Genomic DNA, 18,902 nt, shown 5'->3' with positions numbered 1-18,902 from the left:
CCCTGGATCTGCTGTGTCAAGACTATGTTTCTTAATTAACCCTCTTCTCACAGGACCACATTCAAAGATGATACAAAATTGATCACATTTCAACCATGGGGTATTGCTTAATGGGATGGCGTACATTCAGTAAATGAAAGTTTCCATACAAGTTGGGTGTGTAAAGGCTTAGAATGTATTTTGTGGAAAAAAATTTCAGAACATTTTAATTTTTCCATTTTGTACCATTATCTCTCTGTTCTCCAAATCTCCAATGCCCACACACAAACCATTATGTACACATCTTACAAAGTAAAGTTGCCTGTTGTTAAATCACCGGTTTAGCCACAGATCTCTTGCTGCCTGTGATGGCATCTGCCTTTTACCTCATTTTCTCCTTGTTTGTGCGTTTGGCCCGGCTGTAGGTAAGAAATCTAAGCCTTGCTTCAGTTTGCTCTCTCACCCTGGGCTTCTCTGTTGTTAATGCTGTGCTTTGGCTTCCTGTGCTCCGCTGTGTACTGCAATGTAAAACGTCTTTTGTCTCTTCTGTCTTTGTTGCTGCCAGCTGCTAATCTGAATGAGGTGGAAAAAGGTTAGTTGCCTTTTAAGTCTATTATTTTATTTTAGTTTCCCTCTTTCTTTCAGAGCTACATAGATTTCATGGTGTGGACATGGTAAAAGGAATGTTGACAAAAATGAAATCTGAGATCAATATGTCAAATCAGTCATTCAGATCCTTGATATGTAGATAGCTATGCCAAACAGTATAAAGAGGGTATCTGAAATGCACTTTACCAATTTCTGGAAGACTGTGAAAGAAATTCTCTGAGTGGGCAGAAGAAGTGGCTAAAAATCAAGACTAATGCTTTCTAGTTTCTACTTGTCTGTATGCTTTTCCTTTTTTAAAAGTATCCCAAACATGTATTATTTTTATCATGAAAAACATGTCATCTAGTACAGTACATAGGCTGTAGCTAGAAAAAATTTTAAATAGTGAGAATTTTCCCATAACTTTAAATTAATATCTTTAGTAATTTGAAACATGAAAAGTATTAAAAGATATATACATTTATTAAAACATTTTATAAAATAAAAATTACGAAGCCCAAGAGGTTGATTTATAAAATGACATTGTCAAACTCATAGAATGTCACGAGTACTAGGCAGTGTTTTTAAAACATAAAAAGAGCCGTATCTAACCATTGACACTTTATGGTCTGCATGGCTTTCCAAATACATCAAGACCCAGGAAAGGAAGTCCTGTAGCGCTCAGGGTGATCAGCATGTCTGGGGAATCATCATGAAATCTTTGTTAAATTTTCATCTTAAAGATTCAGAATTATACCTAATAACATTGTATTTTCACTCAGCTTACCAAGAGTCTTTAAGTGCCAAGTACATGCACAGCATCGTAAAAGGGTGCTTGTCTTGACAGTTGCAGTTGTATGTAAGGCATTAGCAGTATGATTATAGGGCTAACATGGACTATATTGTATAGCAGCTCTGTCTCCTCTTGCTAAGGACTTCATTTTTTTTTTTCTGTTGCATTGTTCAGATGATTTACTGTGTTTAGTCACTTACACTTACTATGTGCAGAGTTAAGTTAAAAAACATGAAAAAAAAATATGTCCTATTTGGGAATGTAAAAAATATAGTCTGTACATTCTCTGTGGATTAATGCATCCAATACCATCCTTGGTAAAATGTCATCTTTCCTCTTTTACAAGTACTAAAACAGTTGGTGGTCTGGGGCAGAGATGTCTAAGGTCCGATTCTATCTCAGAAAACACGATGGCAATTATTCTGTCACAGGAAAGTGTCCTTAAATAGTTATATATACTCTCGGGAGCAAGCTTGGCAGTATGATATTGTTTTACATCACCACATGGTTTCATGTGTTGACTAAACCTCATGCTTATCTTTATAAAAGAAGTCTCTTATTTTCAATAATCTGCTGCTGACTGAATTTGCTTTAAAAAGCAGTCAAACCGTTTTCTATTATTTGAATCCAAAACATAACTAGAAATGAAATTTCAACTTCTTTACAGCACCCAGCATAATTTTCTTAAATAAAAAGAAACTCTGTTATTAGCTGACATATTGTTAATTTAAAAAGAACTCTGTAGATATGAGCAATAAGGACTTGAGCAATACCTTGTGTAAAACAGTGACAAAGTACTTACCCAAGGATACATACCTTGTAAGTAGGGATCTAGAGTCAAACCAGTGTCTAACTGGCCCCAAGGCCTGCGCTGTAATTTGGAGACCTTCCCCTGGAACCAGTCCCTTCTTATTTGCTGCCATCTTCCAGACTTGGCATCCTTTCACATCCACAGTGGCTCTGGCTAATCCTTTGTGCCAAATAAGCTTTTCTTCTGCTGTCTCTTCAGCTGGCTGTAAGTAATTGACCCTTAGGTGTATTTGTAAAGAAAACAAAATTCAGGTGCAGACAGGCAGTCTACTTTATCTACACATGAAAAAAAGAAAGTGCCTAATCGGTGTCTGTACAATTAGTTAATTAATTCCCCTGATGACTAGCCTACCTTCCATCACATAGGGCAGGTGGGATACTGATGAATTTATGAAGCTAACGGGAAAAGCTAAAATTTCTCTCTTGGCACTAAAATTTATCAACTGTGGGGCCTGTCACAGTCTAATGACATCTGTCCCACCTCCTTTAGATGTTTGAGAATAACATGGAAGAATGTATAAGAAAACACTTGAAAATGTTATATGTCTATACTCCAGAAGTATCAAGGGCTGTCAGAGAGGACAAATTTAAGTTTTGGATCATTTAGTTCCAACCATCATCACTACAGTGACATGGTGTAGATGGTTTGATATCATTCCTAATGACGGAAGAATTCTTACGGAATTTTGATAAAGAAAATTCTACCTAAAGTAAGTTATATGTGTGAAGGAAATTCCTCCCCCTCATGGTCTTCAGTCTTTTTTCAGTAAAAAGACAGTTTTACTGTCTTTTTAAAAATTATTATTTTGTCATTTTATTTGCCATGCTCACTTCCAATGGAAAGGCTTTATTTGAGAATAAGTCTTTGGTTCTCTTTACCCTCTTATTCTACATTGAAGTGTAAGGAAATACTGAATACTGAAGAACTCTTGAATTTGGCTGTATTTTTTTAGGTTTTTTGTATATTTTTGGATTGTCATGATCTCTTAATAACAGTGACTCCTTCTCTCATTAATTGTGCCTCAAGCTGTGTAAGGTCTTTTTTGTCAAAGTCAATATAGCTGCACTCATACTTGCAGTCGTTTTTAACTAGAGAGAGGACTTTGGCAGCCTAATTATATTTTGTGGTTTGCATTCATGTTCCAACCTCTCAAAGCCTTCTTAAATGCATTTGAATCTCAGAAAACATTTTAAAGATCCTATTTGCTCTTTAGTTAATAGGCAGGGCCCATTGAGTTCAGAACAACCATTTAGCTTAACCAAGGCTTATTCAATCTAATTTGGATTTATTTATTTTGAAACGAAGTTAAATATTTTTATAGTTTCAGTAGCTGTTGGAATTGGCTACATTATTTAGCCATAATGTTCCAATGAGGAAGTACTGAAAAACACTTCCTTTTTTGTTTATTTATTTGGAGAGGTAAGTTTTTCCATTTTAAAAATTCAAAAGATATTTACTGAGAAAATACCTTATTCAGAATACTGTGCTCAGAATTGAAAGTGATATGAAAATACATAAAACATTACCCTTGTCTACCAGGCAGACTCTTTGGTTTGATTCTTCATTGCAAGTTCAGATTAGGTCAGTTATTTCACCAGTACAAAGCCATCACTTCTCATATTCCAAGAAAGTTAACAGCAAAGTATAGCTACTTGACTAGTTTTTAAATAAAGAGGAAGAATTGTTTCTGAACACAGAGACTAATCAAACTTTCAGGCAGACAAGCATTATGGAGCAACCCATTTCATGTCATGTAGAACAAAAGTGAGATTATAAAATGATTTTCTTTTCTGAAACATCAATATCCACATTTATAGCATATTTCCTTGAGCCTTCCTGTTTTGAATTATGATAAACTTTATCTCATGAGGTTATACTTTGGCTTTTTCCGCTTATGCTTGTGTCCCATTTTGTACACCCTTTGCACCAGAGGACATTTATCAGTGGCTAATATATCTTCAAAAGTTCATGGCTCCTCAAGATCAAGTCCCGATATTTCTCTACTAACAATTGGATTTAATTAAGCTTAGAGAAGTGGGTATTATCTGGATAGTTTATTGATTATATTATGTAACAATTAACTATTGCTAATTGATAGAACAAGTTTCAGGATAATAAACACAAATAAGAAAACATCAGATTATTATTAAAAGGAGCCTTTAGGAAGAGTTAGCTCTTTTATAAAAATAAGCAGAAACACACTGTTCATGAGTAATCCTTTACTTACTGATGAAATAAATTCAACTATTACTATCACTACTGATAAGGATACTAAATATTCAGATTGGAGAATGGGCTTCTGCTCACGTTGATGTGCTCTGGTGCCTGGGATGATAATGTTGAGCAGAGTAGGCAACAGATAGGGCTATCCTGGTTCAGCAAAAGAAGAGAAAACAAATATTTTTCCTTCAGGTCCAATTCAGTTAACCTGTTCTGGAATGACTCCCATAATCCCATCAGCTGTGTCCACCCTCTAATACAGTTCATCCATCTCCCTGCTACATTGCAAGGTCTGTGAGAGGAGAGAGAATGCTATTCTTTACATGAATAAAGAACAAATGGGAAATGTACAATTTTTTTTAGGAATTGTATGTATGGAATTTTTCAAATTATGTAATGAGAAACATTCAGGTCCATTTATCTTAATCTTTCTCAGACAAGCCATTTACACTCACACTTCCTCTTGATTCCCGAGTTCATCCTCTCTGTTTCTGATTGGGATAGTCATCATTTGGCAGACAAGATTATCAAGATATCTGAGTCAACAGGCTACCCCTCAAGTTCGGCCTACAAGGCCATACGTGAGGGTGGGATCTCAAAACACAAATCTGCTACCAGTATTCCTTATTCTCTCTTCCTCCTTAAATTACCCCTTATGCCATCTGGGTCTCCTTCATTAACAATTTGTAAAGTATTTTCCTTTGAAAAGCAATCAAATAAGTGTTTTCACATTTTTCAACAGCCATCGAGTATCTAATTTGTGCCAGATAATTTGCTAGCAAATGCAAGGGCAATGAAGAGATACAAAACTATAAATAAAGGTATCTATCCCTTGCCCTCAAGTAGTGTACTTTTAAGAAATTAAATCTCAATTTATTTCCAATAGGTTGCTTTTTTTGGCACCTTCCCTCTCTGTGCCAATTCAAATAGAGTAAAATTAGTACCATTTTTCTAGGTTTTTCTTGAGCGAAGCAAGAGCTCAAAATGGAAATATTTGAAGAATGATGCATTTGACCCTCCAAAACTCTGTGTCCTGGGGATGCTGTCAGGAATTCAACCCGACTTCCTCCCTTGTTATAAGTATATTTGAAAATGTCATAACAGATTAAATATAACACTAGAATGCTGGTTCAGTTATTCAGATTGCTGTCATGAGTTCCCTTTCCATTATTATCAATAGTAATGATCCTTTCATATTAAAAAAGAAACTAGTTTATGAACAGGAACAAACAGTTTATGAATAGGAACAAGAACAGGCTGCAGTGTCAGCCCTGGAATCCTCCCCACCTCCTTCATACATCCGTGGTCCCCAGAATGGACTCTGAGATTATTTCTGTTTCAGAGAACAAAGAAACTAATCTGGTTACATTAGCAAAATCTAGTGAGAGTTAAGTGTTCCAACAATGCCATGAACCTATATCTAAAATTGTTTGTGTTTGTAAATATGGCCAACCTGAATTTACAGGGCTAACTTTGGGAAAAATATAAATGAGATACTTATTAATTCAAACCCACCCTTTCTTATTGCTCTATTAGTGAAAAAAGTGAATATTTTAAACAGAGTAGTTTGAGTTGGAAAATTCCTGAAATCCTGATCTAGGGACAAGATGACCAACCTTTTCTCTGCTGAGCAGGCTTTGAGAACTGAATAAGCCTCAGCAAGACATGCTGTTGCCCAAATTTCTTGGTAGATAGAAAACAAATAGTTGTCCATCCAATAACTCTTCAAAAATGTCTTCTCTCTAAATAGCACAGTTTACCTTGCCAAGAGAAGAAGTCTCTTTAAGGGTAATAATGAACTTTGCACCTGTGTAGTCTAGTTTTCAATAATAAATAAAATAACAGTAAGTATCATTCAGCCAGTTTGTAGGCCACAATGCTGTCCATATTCCAGTCACTAAATGAAACTTAAGGGATACTGGAAAATTAAGCATCTATCTTATGTCTCTAATTTTTCCACATTTTAACTTCTCCAGAGTAAGGATTTCGTCATGAACATCCTTTTATCATTTGCTGGGTCTAGCTCAAAATACCTTCCCCCCAACATTTTTTAATGAAAATTATGAAACTAAAGCAGGTTTGAATTTTGGTCAAATTAAAAAGTCTCACTCCAGAGTACATGTAAATTAATCCTACTATAGGTGGTTAATTTCCTCTTACACTATTCTTATTAGTTTCAGGAAACATTAAATATTAGCTCGTGGATTATATAATATATTCATTGATTTGTCAAAGAATCACTATAGCTAAGAATTTTCAACAACGCCATAAGTTAAACCAGTATATTTTAAGGAAAAGCATGTTTAAAAAATTTCAGTGTCTGTGTCGAAAATGTAAATCATTTTTAGTGACAAGACAACTCAGGTGTCATCCACTTACCATGAGCTTGAATGTCTTTGGCATAATTTAAATTAATCACTTTCAAGATTATTACTTTATAATTAGTGATAATAGAGATGTTGGTAGTTATTTTTACTTGCAGCTATCATTCAAAGTTCAAGTCAGTCTCCAGATTTATTGTAAAGTAGATGAAACAGACATTGGACTCACTTTTCTCCCCCTCTACAAGACACAGTAGTTTGTGATTCTCTTGCCTTTGTCACCTTCAATGCCATAAGAGGAGGAGGGTCTTCGTTACTGTTTGGGCAGCCTGTCCTGCAAACCTTACCTGTTAACACCAATGCCTCTTGGAGAGAGGGCCAAGGGCTGATTGGTCCAAGTCAACCAAGACTCACAGTGCTTTGCAGAGAGGCATCCAGCCCTGGCAGCAAATGTAGGGCTAAACTATGCTGATATGCTCTGTTCAAGCCTTGACTCTTTTGAAGTGCAAAGGTCATGGTTAGGGGCCACTTCCTCTCCTCGTGCATCGCTTATTAAAGACTCTGTTGGAGAAGCTTAAAGAAAATTTCAGGCATGGGTGAGGACAGCCGCGTGGAATGAAGTAGGAAAGGAAAGAGACCGAAGGAAGAGAGGGAAGGAGGGAGGGAAAGAAGGAAGGAGAAAAAGAGAGAGAGAGAAAAGAGAAGAAAAGAAATAGTAGCATAATTTGAAAGTTTTATTCCCCACTATAAACCTCCAATAATTTAGAATTTACCACCTGTATGGGTTCGCTAGTGTTATTATAACCCAGTACCACAAACAGGGTGGCTTAAATAACAGAAATGTGTCGTCTCACAGTTCTGGAGGTTAGAAGTCCAAAATCAAGGTGTCAGCGGTGTTAGCTCCTTTTGAGGACTGTGAGAGAAGGACCTGTTGCAGACTTCTCTAGCTGGCCTGTTGGTGGTCATCTGCCCTCTCTGTCTCTTCACGTGGGCTGCCCTCTATGCCAGATTTCCTCGTCCTGTGAGAACATTAGCCAATACCAGATTAGGGCCCACCCTAAGGACTTTTAACTTGATTACTTCTATAAAAACCCTATCTCCAAATAAGGTCACATTCTGAGGTACTGGAGGGCTACCACATATTTTTTGAAGGGGGCGGGGTGCGTGGGGAGACACAGTTCAACCCATGACACCACATCCTTATTTTACAAACTCTTGATTTGTGCCTCAGAAAACCTGGTCTTTTCGGTGTTCTCTATGTCACTGAAAGTTCCTTCCACATATTCATACCAGAAACCTAGAAGTCCCAGACAGCTTCCTCTCTCCCCTCCCCTAACCCAATCCATGACAAATTCCCATTTATTTTGCTTCTAAACATCAGGCCATCCATATCTCCTCTACCACCACCTGAGTACAAGCTAAGTCATGGCTCATATCCCTTTGTATTTGTCTCGGTGCTATCCATCCTCCTCTAGAGCCCAAATGCTCTTTTCAAAGTGTGCATGTCATCTGGCCATCCTCTATCCTAAAACCCTTCAATGGTACCTACTGCTGCCTACATTCTGCCATGTGGCCCCTGCCAACCTCTGTGGCCTTCTCTGTCACCACGCTCTCCTGGGCTCACTCCCCGTCTCTCAGAGCTCATATTTGCCCTGTCACCTCCTGCACAGAGCCACTGCCAATGCTCTTTATCACCCCCCTTCACCTGCAATCCAAGTCCTACTTCTTCAGAAAAAAATTCCCTCACCATCAGTCCTCCTTCTAGAGCATCAGGACACTTTTTAGCATTCATCACTCAGGCAATTTTACAGTTACTTGTGAAATTAATGGATCGATATCTTTCTCCTCCTCCCCTCATGTATAAGCTCCATGAGAACAGGGATATCGTTTTTTGTTATTCACCATTATACTCCTAGCGTTAACATAAGTCCTTTTACACAGTTTGCACTCAAAATATATGGCAATGTTAAAAATCTGGTGGTTTGCTACCAGAATTATTTGAAAACATCCATAGGCAGATCGCACCATGGGTATCAGGGAAGAAGCTTGTGGAATAGTTCTAAAACGATTTCAGTAAGTGCAGTAATAAGGAATGCAAACAAAAAGACAATTTTAGATACCAGAAGTACAAATGAAGATTAAGGAAGGACCCCTTGTGTATAATAAGGAAAGAACATTAAAGTTAGGTGCACGGATCTAAAATGAAGCAGGAAGCAAGGCCAACTCCAGGTACTGTTTCCCATAAGAACCATCAAGTGCACTGAGATTTCTGCCTCATTGCAATAATATTCACAGTATTGGTACGTCAGTGGGATTGGGGCACATGCTGACACTGTTTTACTGAATACAATAATGATGTTCTGTCCAGTTAAAGCATAATGCTCTCTCTACTAACTTGCTTATCTGCATTATTCATCTCTTCAGAAGCATTTTGCCTTTTTTTTAAAAAAAAAAAAAAGGTTTTTATAGCCACAGTTGACCTTGCACAACTTCAATTCCAGAACCTCATTTTACTCATGAAGAATTGGGGACCAGAACAATAAAATAGTTCATTTTTCTGCAACCAGTCCACTGTTTTATATTGAATAAGTTGCGGAAGGCCATCCCAAGCAATAACTCAGCAACCCAAATGTCATTTCACCCAATTAGTAGTTTCTCCCTAGGATCTCTTTATGCTGGTTCACTCCAAAGAGAGCATTAACTCTGTTGATCCAGCTTTTACTGCCCCACCCACAAGGTGACCTTAGCATTTGTCATCCAAATCAGGGCATCTGTGTGAGTGTGTGGGGACACTATTGAAAATTACCCTGGGATGGCAAGTATAAACCTGAGCCAGCCAGGATGTATGGTCATATTACCACTACATCAGATTCTTCAGAAAGACCACATTTACAGATGTTCAGTAAGCAATGAATTACATCTTCTGGACTCCGAGGAATCATGCCCTTTTAGGGAAGAGAGCATCACTCCTGCCTTACTCCCTCACAGCTCTTACTAGTGTAACTGTAGAACTTGTCCATTTCCATCCCACTCTATGCCATACTTACCTGACAGACACAATCAGGAAGAGGTGATCTAAAAACTAAACATCACTTCCTTACAAAAAAAAAAAAAAAGATGCCTCTGTTTAGGACATGTGTTTTTTCTTCACAAGTTGTAGTCGATCATTCACTAACTTGTTATCCTAAAGAGGTAACAGTATGCTCCCTGGCTGACCCCTCTAATTCTTCTCCAAAACAGAAACAACCAACACACACACACACACACACACACACACACACACACACACACACACACACACACACCTACCTTTAACTTCTCATCAACAAAAAAAGCTGAAAACTAGAAGCACAAGGAAAATTAATTTGCTTGTCTGATCAAAAGTGAAATCTCAAATGCCAGGCAAACATTGTGTTCCAAGCTATTGCTTTATCATTGGGGACTTTTAAGGGTCCAGGCTGAAAGCAAATGAGTAGGATTTCCTGTGATTTTGTGGAGTGGGTTGGAGCCAAATTATGAAGCCAATGTTTGTCTAGACTCCCATCTCTTGAGGGGCTCATGGGCGCTGAAGTTTAACCTGTGTTCAACCACATTGCCCTTAACCACTCCAATGGGCTGACTTACCTTTCCTGATGCCATATGAAAAATAGAAATACCTGCTTATAAGGTAATAGAGTACAGCGCTATGTGTAATAGAATAAAGAACATTTCCATCTTTCCGTCCATCCTGTCACATCACACGCTTTATCATTTCAGGAGGCGAATATGAAACAAGTTGAATATAGGTCAACAAGATGGAGTTCTTGCCTTAAAAAGCATAAATTTTTCTTTCAGTGACTATTATTTTAGTATGTCACCATACCATACTCTACAGAGATATAAAGACAAATATTCTAAGCATACTGCTCTCATCATATAGTAAATCCTTATGAACTATGGTTTAGATTGTCTTAATTGGATTGGATTGGATTGGATTAGAGCAAAATGAATAAGAAGTAAAGCATCCCCCCCCCTTTCATATCATTTTTAAAATGATTTCTTATTTGGGTATAAAGTGAAGAATACATAGAATGATATTTAAACTGCCTTGCATATAGACTACTATAAACAGCCTTTATCCAACCAGGTAGATTTGATTAGAAAACTGAAAGTGATTTCATCATGATAGGCTGAGAAATTATAATGAATACATTCTATCAAGATGTATTACAAAGTAATAATAATTGAATGTAAGATGCTTTAAGTAAACCCTGTTTAAAAATAGCTCATTAGGTATAGGTATATCTTGATAAAAACTTTTTATATCACAGATTTACAGACACAGAAATGCTTCTTATAAAAGAAATATATGAGACTTTTAGTACAATTAGTTCTCTTTAAGAGACAGAAAAAACCCTAACTTATCATACACTATATTGATGTAATACCTAGCTTAGTACATTTATATATGTAAGTCACTGAAAAAGATCCTTGAAGTGTAAATGATTTGCCACATTTAGTTGTTAAGCAACTATTTCTACCAGTTAGCAAAGTATTACCTTAAAAGGACAGTCTTATAACAAAGAGATTTGCTGCAGACTTCTGATGTTTTAACCTCTGTTGCTTTAAATCCACACACTTTGAACAAAGTTCTAATAGTTTCTTGGAAATGAACAACAGCTGCATATAGATATATCACTTTATTCATTCATTTATTACATATAAAATAATTAAAAACTAATTTAAAGGTAAGGTAGAAAAGGAGAGAACTTTTTAATTTTACATCTTTCCAGTCACGTTAAAATCTCACACAATGATTGGGAAAGTGTTCTCACCGAAAATCATATTTGGCCTAATGTACCTGAAAATAAAATATAACCATGTTATTTATAAATGAAGAAATTTCCTAACAGATAATTGGACATGCAGTTCAACAAAGTGTGTCTCAAATCTTCATGGTTATGCTTGTAGCTCTCATTTACGGATGACAATTATTCTTTATAAGCTAGCTGATAGAAAGAAGTGTACGCTCTTTATCTAGATTGATTCTCCTTTTGCTTTTTTCTGTCGTGACGGATGTAGCTGAGGAGTATACTGTTGAGCTGTTGCAATAAGTCATAAAAGGGAAACAAAGTCTTTTTCCTCTAGACTTGTAGAACCTTGGAGACTGTGAAGATCTGAGGATTATCTTTTCAAACATAAAACAACAGAATAAGCCAGACATAAAGGTGTACATACCAAATGATTCTATTTATGTCAAGTTCAAAAACAGGTGCAAATAATCTGTGGTCCTGTCAGGGTAGTGGTTACTTACCCTTGGGGTTGGGCCTCTGCAGTGATGGTCAATGGTGTGTTCTTGGACATGGATGCTGGTTACATGAGTGAGTTCAGTTTGTGACTATTTATTAGCTATTCATTTATCTTATGGATATATGTTATACCTCAATAAAAAGTCCAAAATTTTAAAATAATAATAATAAAAGAATAAAAACGAAAAGCATTCAGATTTCCTTCTCCAATAGTACATTCTAAAGGGACTCCTATTAGTTACAGATAACAATAGCTGTGTTGTCCCAAATCATAAGACTATTTAGCAGCAGAACCAGCATTTCAGATCTTCTGCTTCCATGTCTTGTGATTTTTTATTTTTTCCAATCACAAGCTATGCTTACCTCTCAGACCCATGACACAGCCTGCTGGCAGGAAACCTGTTAACCTTTGTCTATGACCTAACACCGTTTGCCATGTTAACAGGTGAGTTGTGTGAGGAGAAGCTGGACTTCTGTGCACAGGACCTGAACCCCTGCCAACACGACTCCAAGTGCATCCTGACGCCAAAGGGATTCAAGTAAGTCCGAGGCTGCTTTGGGGCTCACAAACGGGGGAGGAGGGCCTTTCTTTAAGGAACCCTCTTCTTTCAGGACCTAGCTTCACACCTTTGCTCAGGACTTAGAGGACATACTCTCCAGTGTCAATGGAATTTTTATAAATGTTTATCTACAGCATGGGCCTTTTTTAGTACACCAAAGAAAAGAAAATGTTTCCTTTTGTTTTGTGACTTTTCCTGGGAAGTCATGTATGAAATAAAATAGCCTTTGGCTATTTTTAATTAAATTTATTTGGAGGCCAAATAAATTCATAATATCTACTAGGAACTTTATTATCTGAATGGAAGTCTGTGGTAAAATAGGGAGTTTCATTTAATGTAACTGAAAATGTTTTCTTATGCAACAATACTTTACCCAAGAGGAGGAAGACAGAGTGACCATATGTCCCAGGTTGCCTCAGTACAATATCCGTTTATGCCTGTTGTCTCACTGTAACTATTAATAGTGTCTCCTTCACACACGTGTGTGTTATGTGGGATGATAAAACACACAGTCACACCAGGTAGCAATCTTCCTGAAGTACGTTTGGTATCAAATGAAATTATTCCTTTGCCACAATTCTGAAATATTTTAAGGGTCTATCAACAGCAACTTCTCTTCGTAGGCCATAAGGGATTAGAAATCATCTGGTCCAAATTCTTCACTTTAAACATGAGGAAACCACAACCAAGAGAGGTCGGTGGCTCTCCAGAGGTCTCAGTGTTATTCACTGGCAGAGCTGGAGCTGGGTTTTATACTTCCCAGTTGGGTGATTGTTCTAGTGCAGGTTATTTCTAAGAAGCTTTATACTTTATGACCATAACTGTTGGTTTGTTACAGAAGGTGAGCTGGGTTCTCAGAAATGACACTGTAGTGTTCAGGTTGAGTTGTGCCTACAAGAGACAACTAGCAAATAGCTTTACTGGTTTCTTTACCCAATATTTATTGAGCACCTGCCATGGGTCAGGGCACGAGTAATGTTACCATCTTATGTTTTTGTGGCACCTATAGCTACTCACTCTCCCATTCTTTATCTTCCCAGTGAAATGACTCAGGCTTAGTTTCCATAGGATTCAGAGAATTAAAAATTACTCCAGTCAGGAACAGTTTTCTAAGAGTAGATGGGATTAGAGCTGGGACTCTAACATTTTTTTTAATTTTATTTTATATTGGAGTGTAGTTGATGAACAATGTTTTGTTAGTTTCAGGTATACCGCAAAGTGATTCAGTTATACATATAGATGTATCTATTCTTTTTCAAATTCTTTTCCCATGGGACTCTAACATATTAATACTTGTCAACAGATTATCAGACATTCTTACTTGAATGGGAGGTGGGGTCAGTATCACCTGACCACACCTGGATTTCAAAGACCAATCAGAATAAAATATTTATTCTCAAGTTTTATTTAGAGAACAGTTTTTGATTCAATTTGATTTAAAATTCGTTATTTTAGAATATACAGATTCAGTTGCAGCACCTGCTGATTCCATTTGATACCTTTTTGGGAAAGAAAAGAATATATTTGATTCTATTTTTCATTATATTTTAGTTTACAACCCTCTGTGGAAAAAACAAAAGTCTTATTGAAATCTTTATTTTATACAAAATCCTGTATTGCATTTTGTTCATCCAAATACTGTATGTAAATTATTTTAATTCATATTGTCTTTGATCTGCACACAATGAATTTGGCAAATTGAACGTCAGTCATTTAGGTAACAACTGTTATCATTTCTTAGAGAAATTGGCCAGTAAAGCAGATGGTTTTCCAGAACTGCCTATCTGCTGGATAAGCTTTGTGCATTGTAATGACAAGATAAAGTATTAGTAACACTTACCGGAAACCATTAAAAACTGAGTAGTTCATCTTCAAAAAGACTAACGATTAATTCAGTATCTTCTATTACTATCAGTTAAATTGCACACTTTTTATAGCGCATCTTACTGGATTATAGATTAGCTAATTTGGGAACCCATTGTTTTCAGCAGTAATTTGTGAGTTTTATGTAGTTTAGCAGAAAACAGGTTAAGTCGTAGCATTTGCTATTACTCCCATATTATAAATAATCACATACTGTGACAAAGGGAGTTGCAAAAAATAAATGGACTTAAAACCCAAGACTATATGAAGCTGCTAAAGAAAATTTCTACTGACAAATATTGTTTGGACAAGATGTACTGTTAACTTCAGCTACATTTTCTTACTACTAAGCTAACAGAGCTGGTTTTACTTTTCTTGCTTTATTATATACCTCATCAATCTCCTAAATTGTTTTGAGATATTTTTAGACCATGATATGCCATAAGCAGTATTTTCAAGCATGCATCTTACTTAGTCAGCTTTGGGGCTTCTGAACAGTATATTTTATATTCTTTGCTTTCTTCCTCACTCCTTGCCAGAGTTTGGGGAATGTGATACCTTTTATTGATAATACAAGCTTTAAGGAATTCTTAATTAAATATTTTCTTCCTGTTTTGAAACTCGGTCTAAGGAGCCAAAGAAAGACAAAAATGTTGGTCTCATAATGTGACTCCAAGTCCTAATGGGCTCGTAAAACAGTATCTGTAGAGAAAAATATATATAAAATAGCTCTTAAACAGCCACTATGGTGAATACGTGGTTCTCTTATCTTTTACTCTGATTTCTTTTCTCAGGTAAATAATTCAGAGTGTTTCAAAGCATTTCTTCTTTCTTTTAATGCTCTGTACTTGAGCAGCTCTGGTCAAATTAACATTGATGGAAGCCCTTTTCTCAGGCCCCGTCCATCTTTTTGAGAATGTCTATGGCCACTTAGAATCCATTTAACTTCAGACTTGTTTGCTTAGTTACGATTTAGCATGAAAACCACTGGCTCTAGAGCAAGCATGCTGATGCAGTGAGCTCATTTTATTTCTTAAGTCATACACACAGAGCTAAAAGTCTGTGTTACCCTTAGAGGGTATATACTCCCATTTATCTTATTAATTCATGATTTCTCCAGTAACTCTTAAATCCTGATTTTGCATTTTTAGGCAAAACCCTTGGCATTCAATAACATCAACATTCACTAGGGTGTTTTTAATTATCCTCATTCACTTAAATCCTAATGGCTTTGAAATAGAAAACTGAATAATTAGTACAGTCTAAACCATAAATACTTTTTTAGAATTATAAAAACTTATATAGAATTATTTTTTAAACCTACCATTTATTGATCATGCATTATGTATTAACTACTATAGTAATTATTTTACAGATAGTGTTTTTATTTAATCTTTTAACAAACCTGTGAGATGGAAATTATTATATACATATTATAGATGAGGAAAGGAACACTTAGAGAGATGAAGTAATGTAGTCAAGATTACATACACTTAAGGATGAAACCAGAATATGAACACAGTTCTTCTGCCTAATTGCAAAGTGCAAATTCTATAAGGCTAAAACATAATTTCCTGGTTTATGTGTTTTTTTTTAAAGTCAGTGAACCCTTTCTTAAACCTCAAACAGAAACACTTATGGAAGCCCAATGTGTAAAACTAATGAATCACAGCAGGAGAGTATTGTTTGGGGGGGGGCAGTGCAGAGGGAAGCTGACAGAGGCCCCCTCCCCGGCTATGGCCATATCTTTGGGGGTTCCATGGTCCCCTATTGCTCCACAAAGCATACTTTAATAACCACTGCATGTGCCATATTGCTTTTCCTTGGGCACCCTTAAAATCCCGCATCCTTGGTGTCAGAGCTAGACATTCCAATGGTCAGCACTGGTGAAAGAGATTTTAAAGGGAACCCTGAGTAATCAATTATCTAACGGTACAGAGCAGTGGTTAGATATTCAGGCTTTCTTGTCAGATTGCTTGGGTTCAGTTCCTGGCTGTGTACAAGCTAGATGTCCTTGGGCAAGACATTTAACCAATTTGTGCCTTGTTTCCTCACCTGTAGAGTGGAGTCATGGTATCACTGATGTCACAAGGCTGTGGAGAGAATTCAATGAGTCCATGATGCAAAATGATTAGAACAGGGCCTGAAACAAAGTGCTCAAAGAACATCAGCTGTATTATTATCCCTGGTTCTTCACCATCAGTGCAGCCGAGACCCCTTCTGTCCCACACCACCAGAATGAACAGGCTGAAAAGCTGTCCGGGGATGGGCCCCAGGAATTTTGTATCCGTTCCCCTGCCCAACCCAGTTAGGTCAGCCCCCATTCTGCCATAACGATAATCTGGATTCATGGTGAATTAGGGTATCCAATGCTAACATATTTGCTTTTCATAAAATTATCCTTTACTGTAATGTACCCAGTCTCTGTTGGAAAATTTAAAATGTTAATTGTTCTTAAAATATGCTTAATATTCTTAATAAATTTTACAACACAGCACTTTTACCGTGTCAGCCGCTCAAATGAATTAGACAGCTGAAAATAGAGGACACCACGGGCAGATAAAATGGGGGAAGAAGGGAGGGACACACCCTGGTGTGATTAGTCTATTCTTATTTGGATTGTGGATGTTCACTGTCATCAGAGAGGGAAAATTGCTGTTCCTCTGAGAGATCACAGTGAGAAACCATGGCATACTTTGCAGATCAGTACTATTTTCTAGGCATCTGTTAATTTTTAAACTTCATGAGCCTGTTCTAAATATGTTTTTGCAAAGACAGCACCAGTTGTTTCCTAGATGAAATGCAACTCTTTTACTTATTTTGGCTCAGTTGGGTTTGAAACTATGTACCTGCTTGTTCAAACAGATGTGACTGCACGCCAGGATACATAGGCGAACACTGTGACATTGACTTTGATGACTGCCAAGATAACAAGTGTAAAAACGGAGCCCACTGCACTGATGCAGTGAACAGTTATACATGCATCTGCCCCGAAGGTTACAGGTAAAAGTGCAAGTACACATTTGTATTTAGAGCTAGGTGCTAACAGGGCTTAATTCATATTGGCAATTAAGTAACGTCTAATTGAGTATTTTCTCTGTTTATTCTTCAGTGGCTTGTTTTGTGAGTTTTCTCCACCCATGGTTCTCCCTCGTACCAGCCCCTGTGATAATTTTGATTGTCAGAATGGAGCTCAGTGCATCATCAGGATAAATGAGCCAATATGCCAGTGTTTGCCTGGCTACCAGGGAGAGAAGTGTGAAAAATTGGTCAGTGTGAACTTTGTAAACAAAGAGTCTTATCTTCAGATCCCTTCTGCCAAGGTTCGGCCTCAAACAAACATCACTCTTCAGGTAAGATTCCCCCACTACCAAGAGCTAATCTCATTTTAAAACAATTCAGCTGCCAAATATAAACATACATGGTGGTTTGTGAGTGATGTTATTTCTTAAATAGACAGTTACATACTGCATAGCACAATGACAGAAAATGCTACTTGTATGAAAAGCTTCTATTCTTCTCTCTAACATTTGTGTCTTTCAAAACTAAATGGGCACTAGGTATTTTTATTCACTACTTGATCATATAAAACACACACACAGAGACAAAGCAACAAAATCTCTCTCTTTGTTTTGCGCTCAGGTAATGGCATTTTATTCATTTATTTTTATGGCTCTGCAGTTCAGGTTCTGCACGGTAGCGGGGGGCGGGCGCTGGGGGAGTTTTCGTTAGGAAACCTGCAGCTGAGAACAGCACAGGTGAGACAGAACATACCTTGGCAGAAGTGTCAGCAGGTGTCTTTTAACTTCGACATGAAATTAACAAACTCAAGTATTATCATAAGTCTTTCCACCAAGTCACCGTGTACCTTTGAGCAAGTTATTCAAACCCCTATAGACAAGATTACGCTAGATTAGGGTGATAAATTTAGGGTACCTGGGGCAAATTGGGGCTGCATATTTGTTTTGTTTTGAATTCAAAGAAATGTGACCAATTTCCTATAAAACCCGTTCCATATTTGGCTTACCCTAGCACTTCAGTGAGGGGCAGGGGCTTCTTGAGAAGTCGTGAGGAATGGGACCCTGAAAGGCAGACCAGCCTTCTTTAAAAAACCCTGGCCCCCTAACTTCCAACGTTTGCCATCCATCTTGTTATGAGAAGTACCCAGTGGTGTTCAGGCTTAAGTCCTAATTTTTACTGAGCTGGTCCTTCAAAAGCCCGGAAAAGTCAGAAAGAAGGATAAAAACAGAGATTTTCCCCTGGTCACACCATAATTTAACATGTAATATGAAAATCCGTCTTGCTCAATGCAGTCACATTTCACATATGCCATAAATAAAGCCCATAACAGGAGCAAAAAGCAGGTAAGTGAAAATCTCCAGCAAAGGAAATTCTAAGCACGTTCAGTGATGTTAACTTAAGTACCTCTTATTGTTCTTTTTAACAGAACGGAAATGTGATCATTTTGTTCCTGATTAG

The 18,902-nt window shown here is 37.1% G+C and overlaps 1 protein-coding gene across 2 annotated transcripts in view; it reads left to right on the top strand.

Moving 5' to 3' along the window:
• SLIT2 (slit guidance ligand 2) overlaps nucleotides 1–18,902 on the top strand; it is a 386,109-nt gene that overhangs the window by 347,140 nt on the left and 20,067 nt on the right. For both annotated transcript variants that reach the window (XM_012531743.3, XM_012531741.3), the window contains 3 exons: nucleotides 12,446–12,539; nucleotides 17,289–17,426; nucleotides 17,536–17,776. In XM_012531743.3, coding sequence (XP_012387197.1) covers nucleotides 12,446–12,539; nucleotides 17,289–17,426; nucleotides 17,536–17,776 — 473 coding nt within the window. The remainder of the gene's footprint in view (nucleotides 1–12,445; nucleotides 12,540–17,288; nucleotides 17,427–17,535; nucleotides 17,777–18,902) is intronic.

This window comes from Orcinus orca, chromosome 4, assembly GCF_937001465.1.
Source record: "Orcinus orca chromosome 4, mOrcOrc1.1, whole genome shotgun sequence".
NCBI classification, from domain to species: domain Eukaryota; kingdom Metazoa; phylum Chordata; class Mammalia; order Artiodactyla; family Delphinidae; genus Orcinus; species Orcinus orca.
Note: the sequence above shows the minus strand (reverse complement) of the source record. Positions and strands in the feature narration are given on the sequence as shown.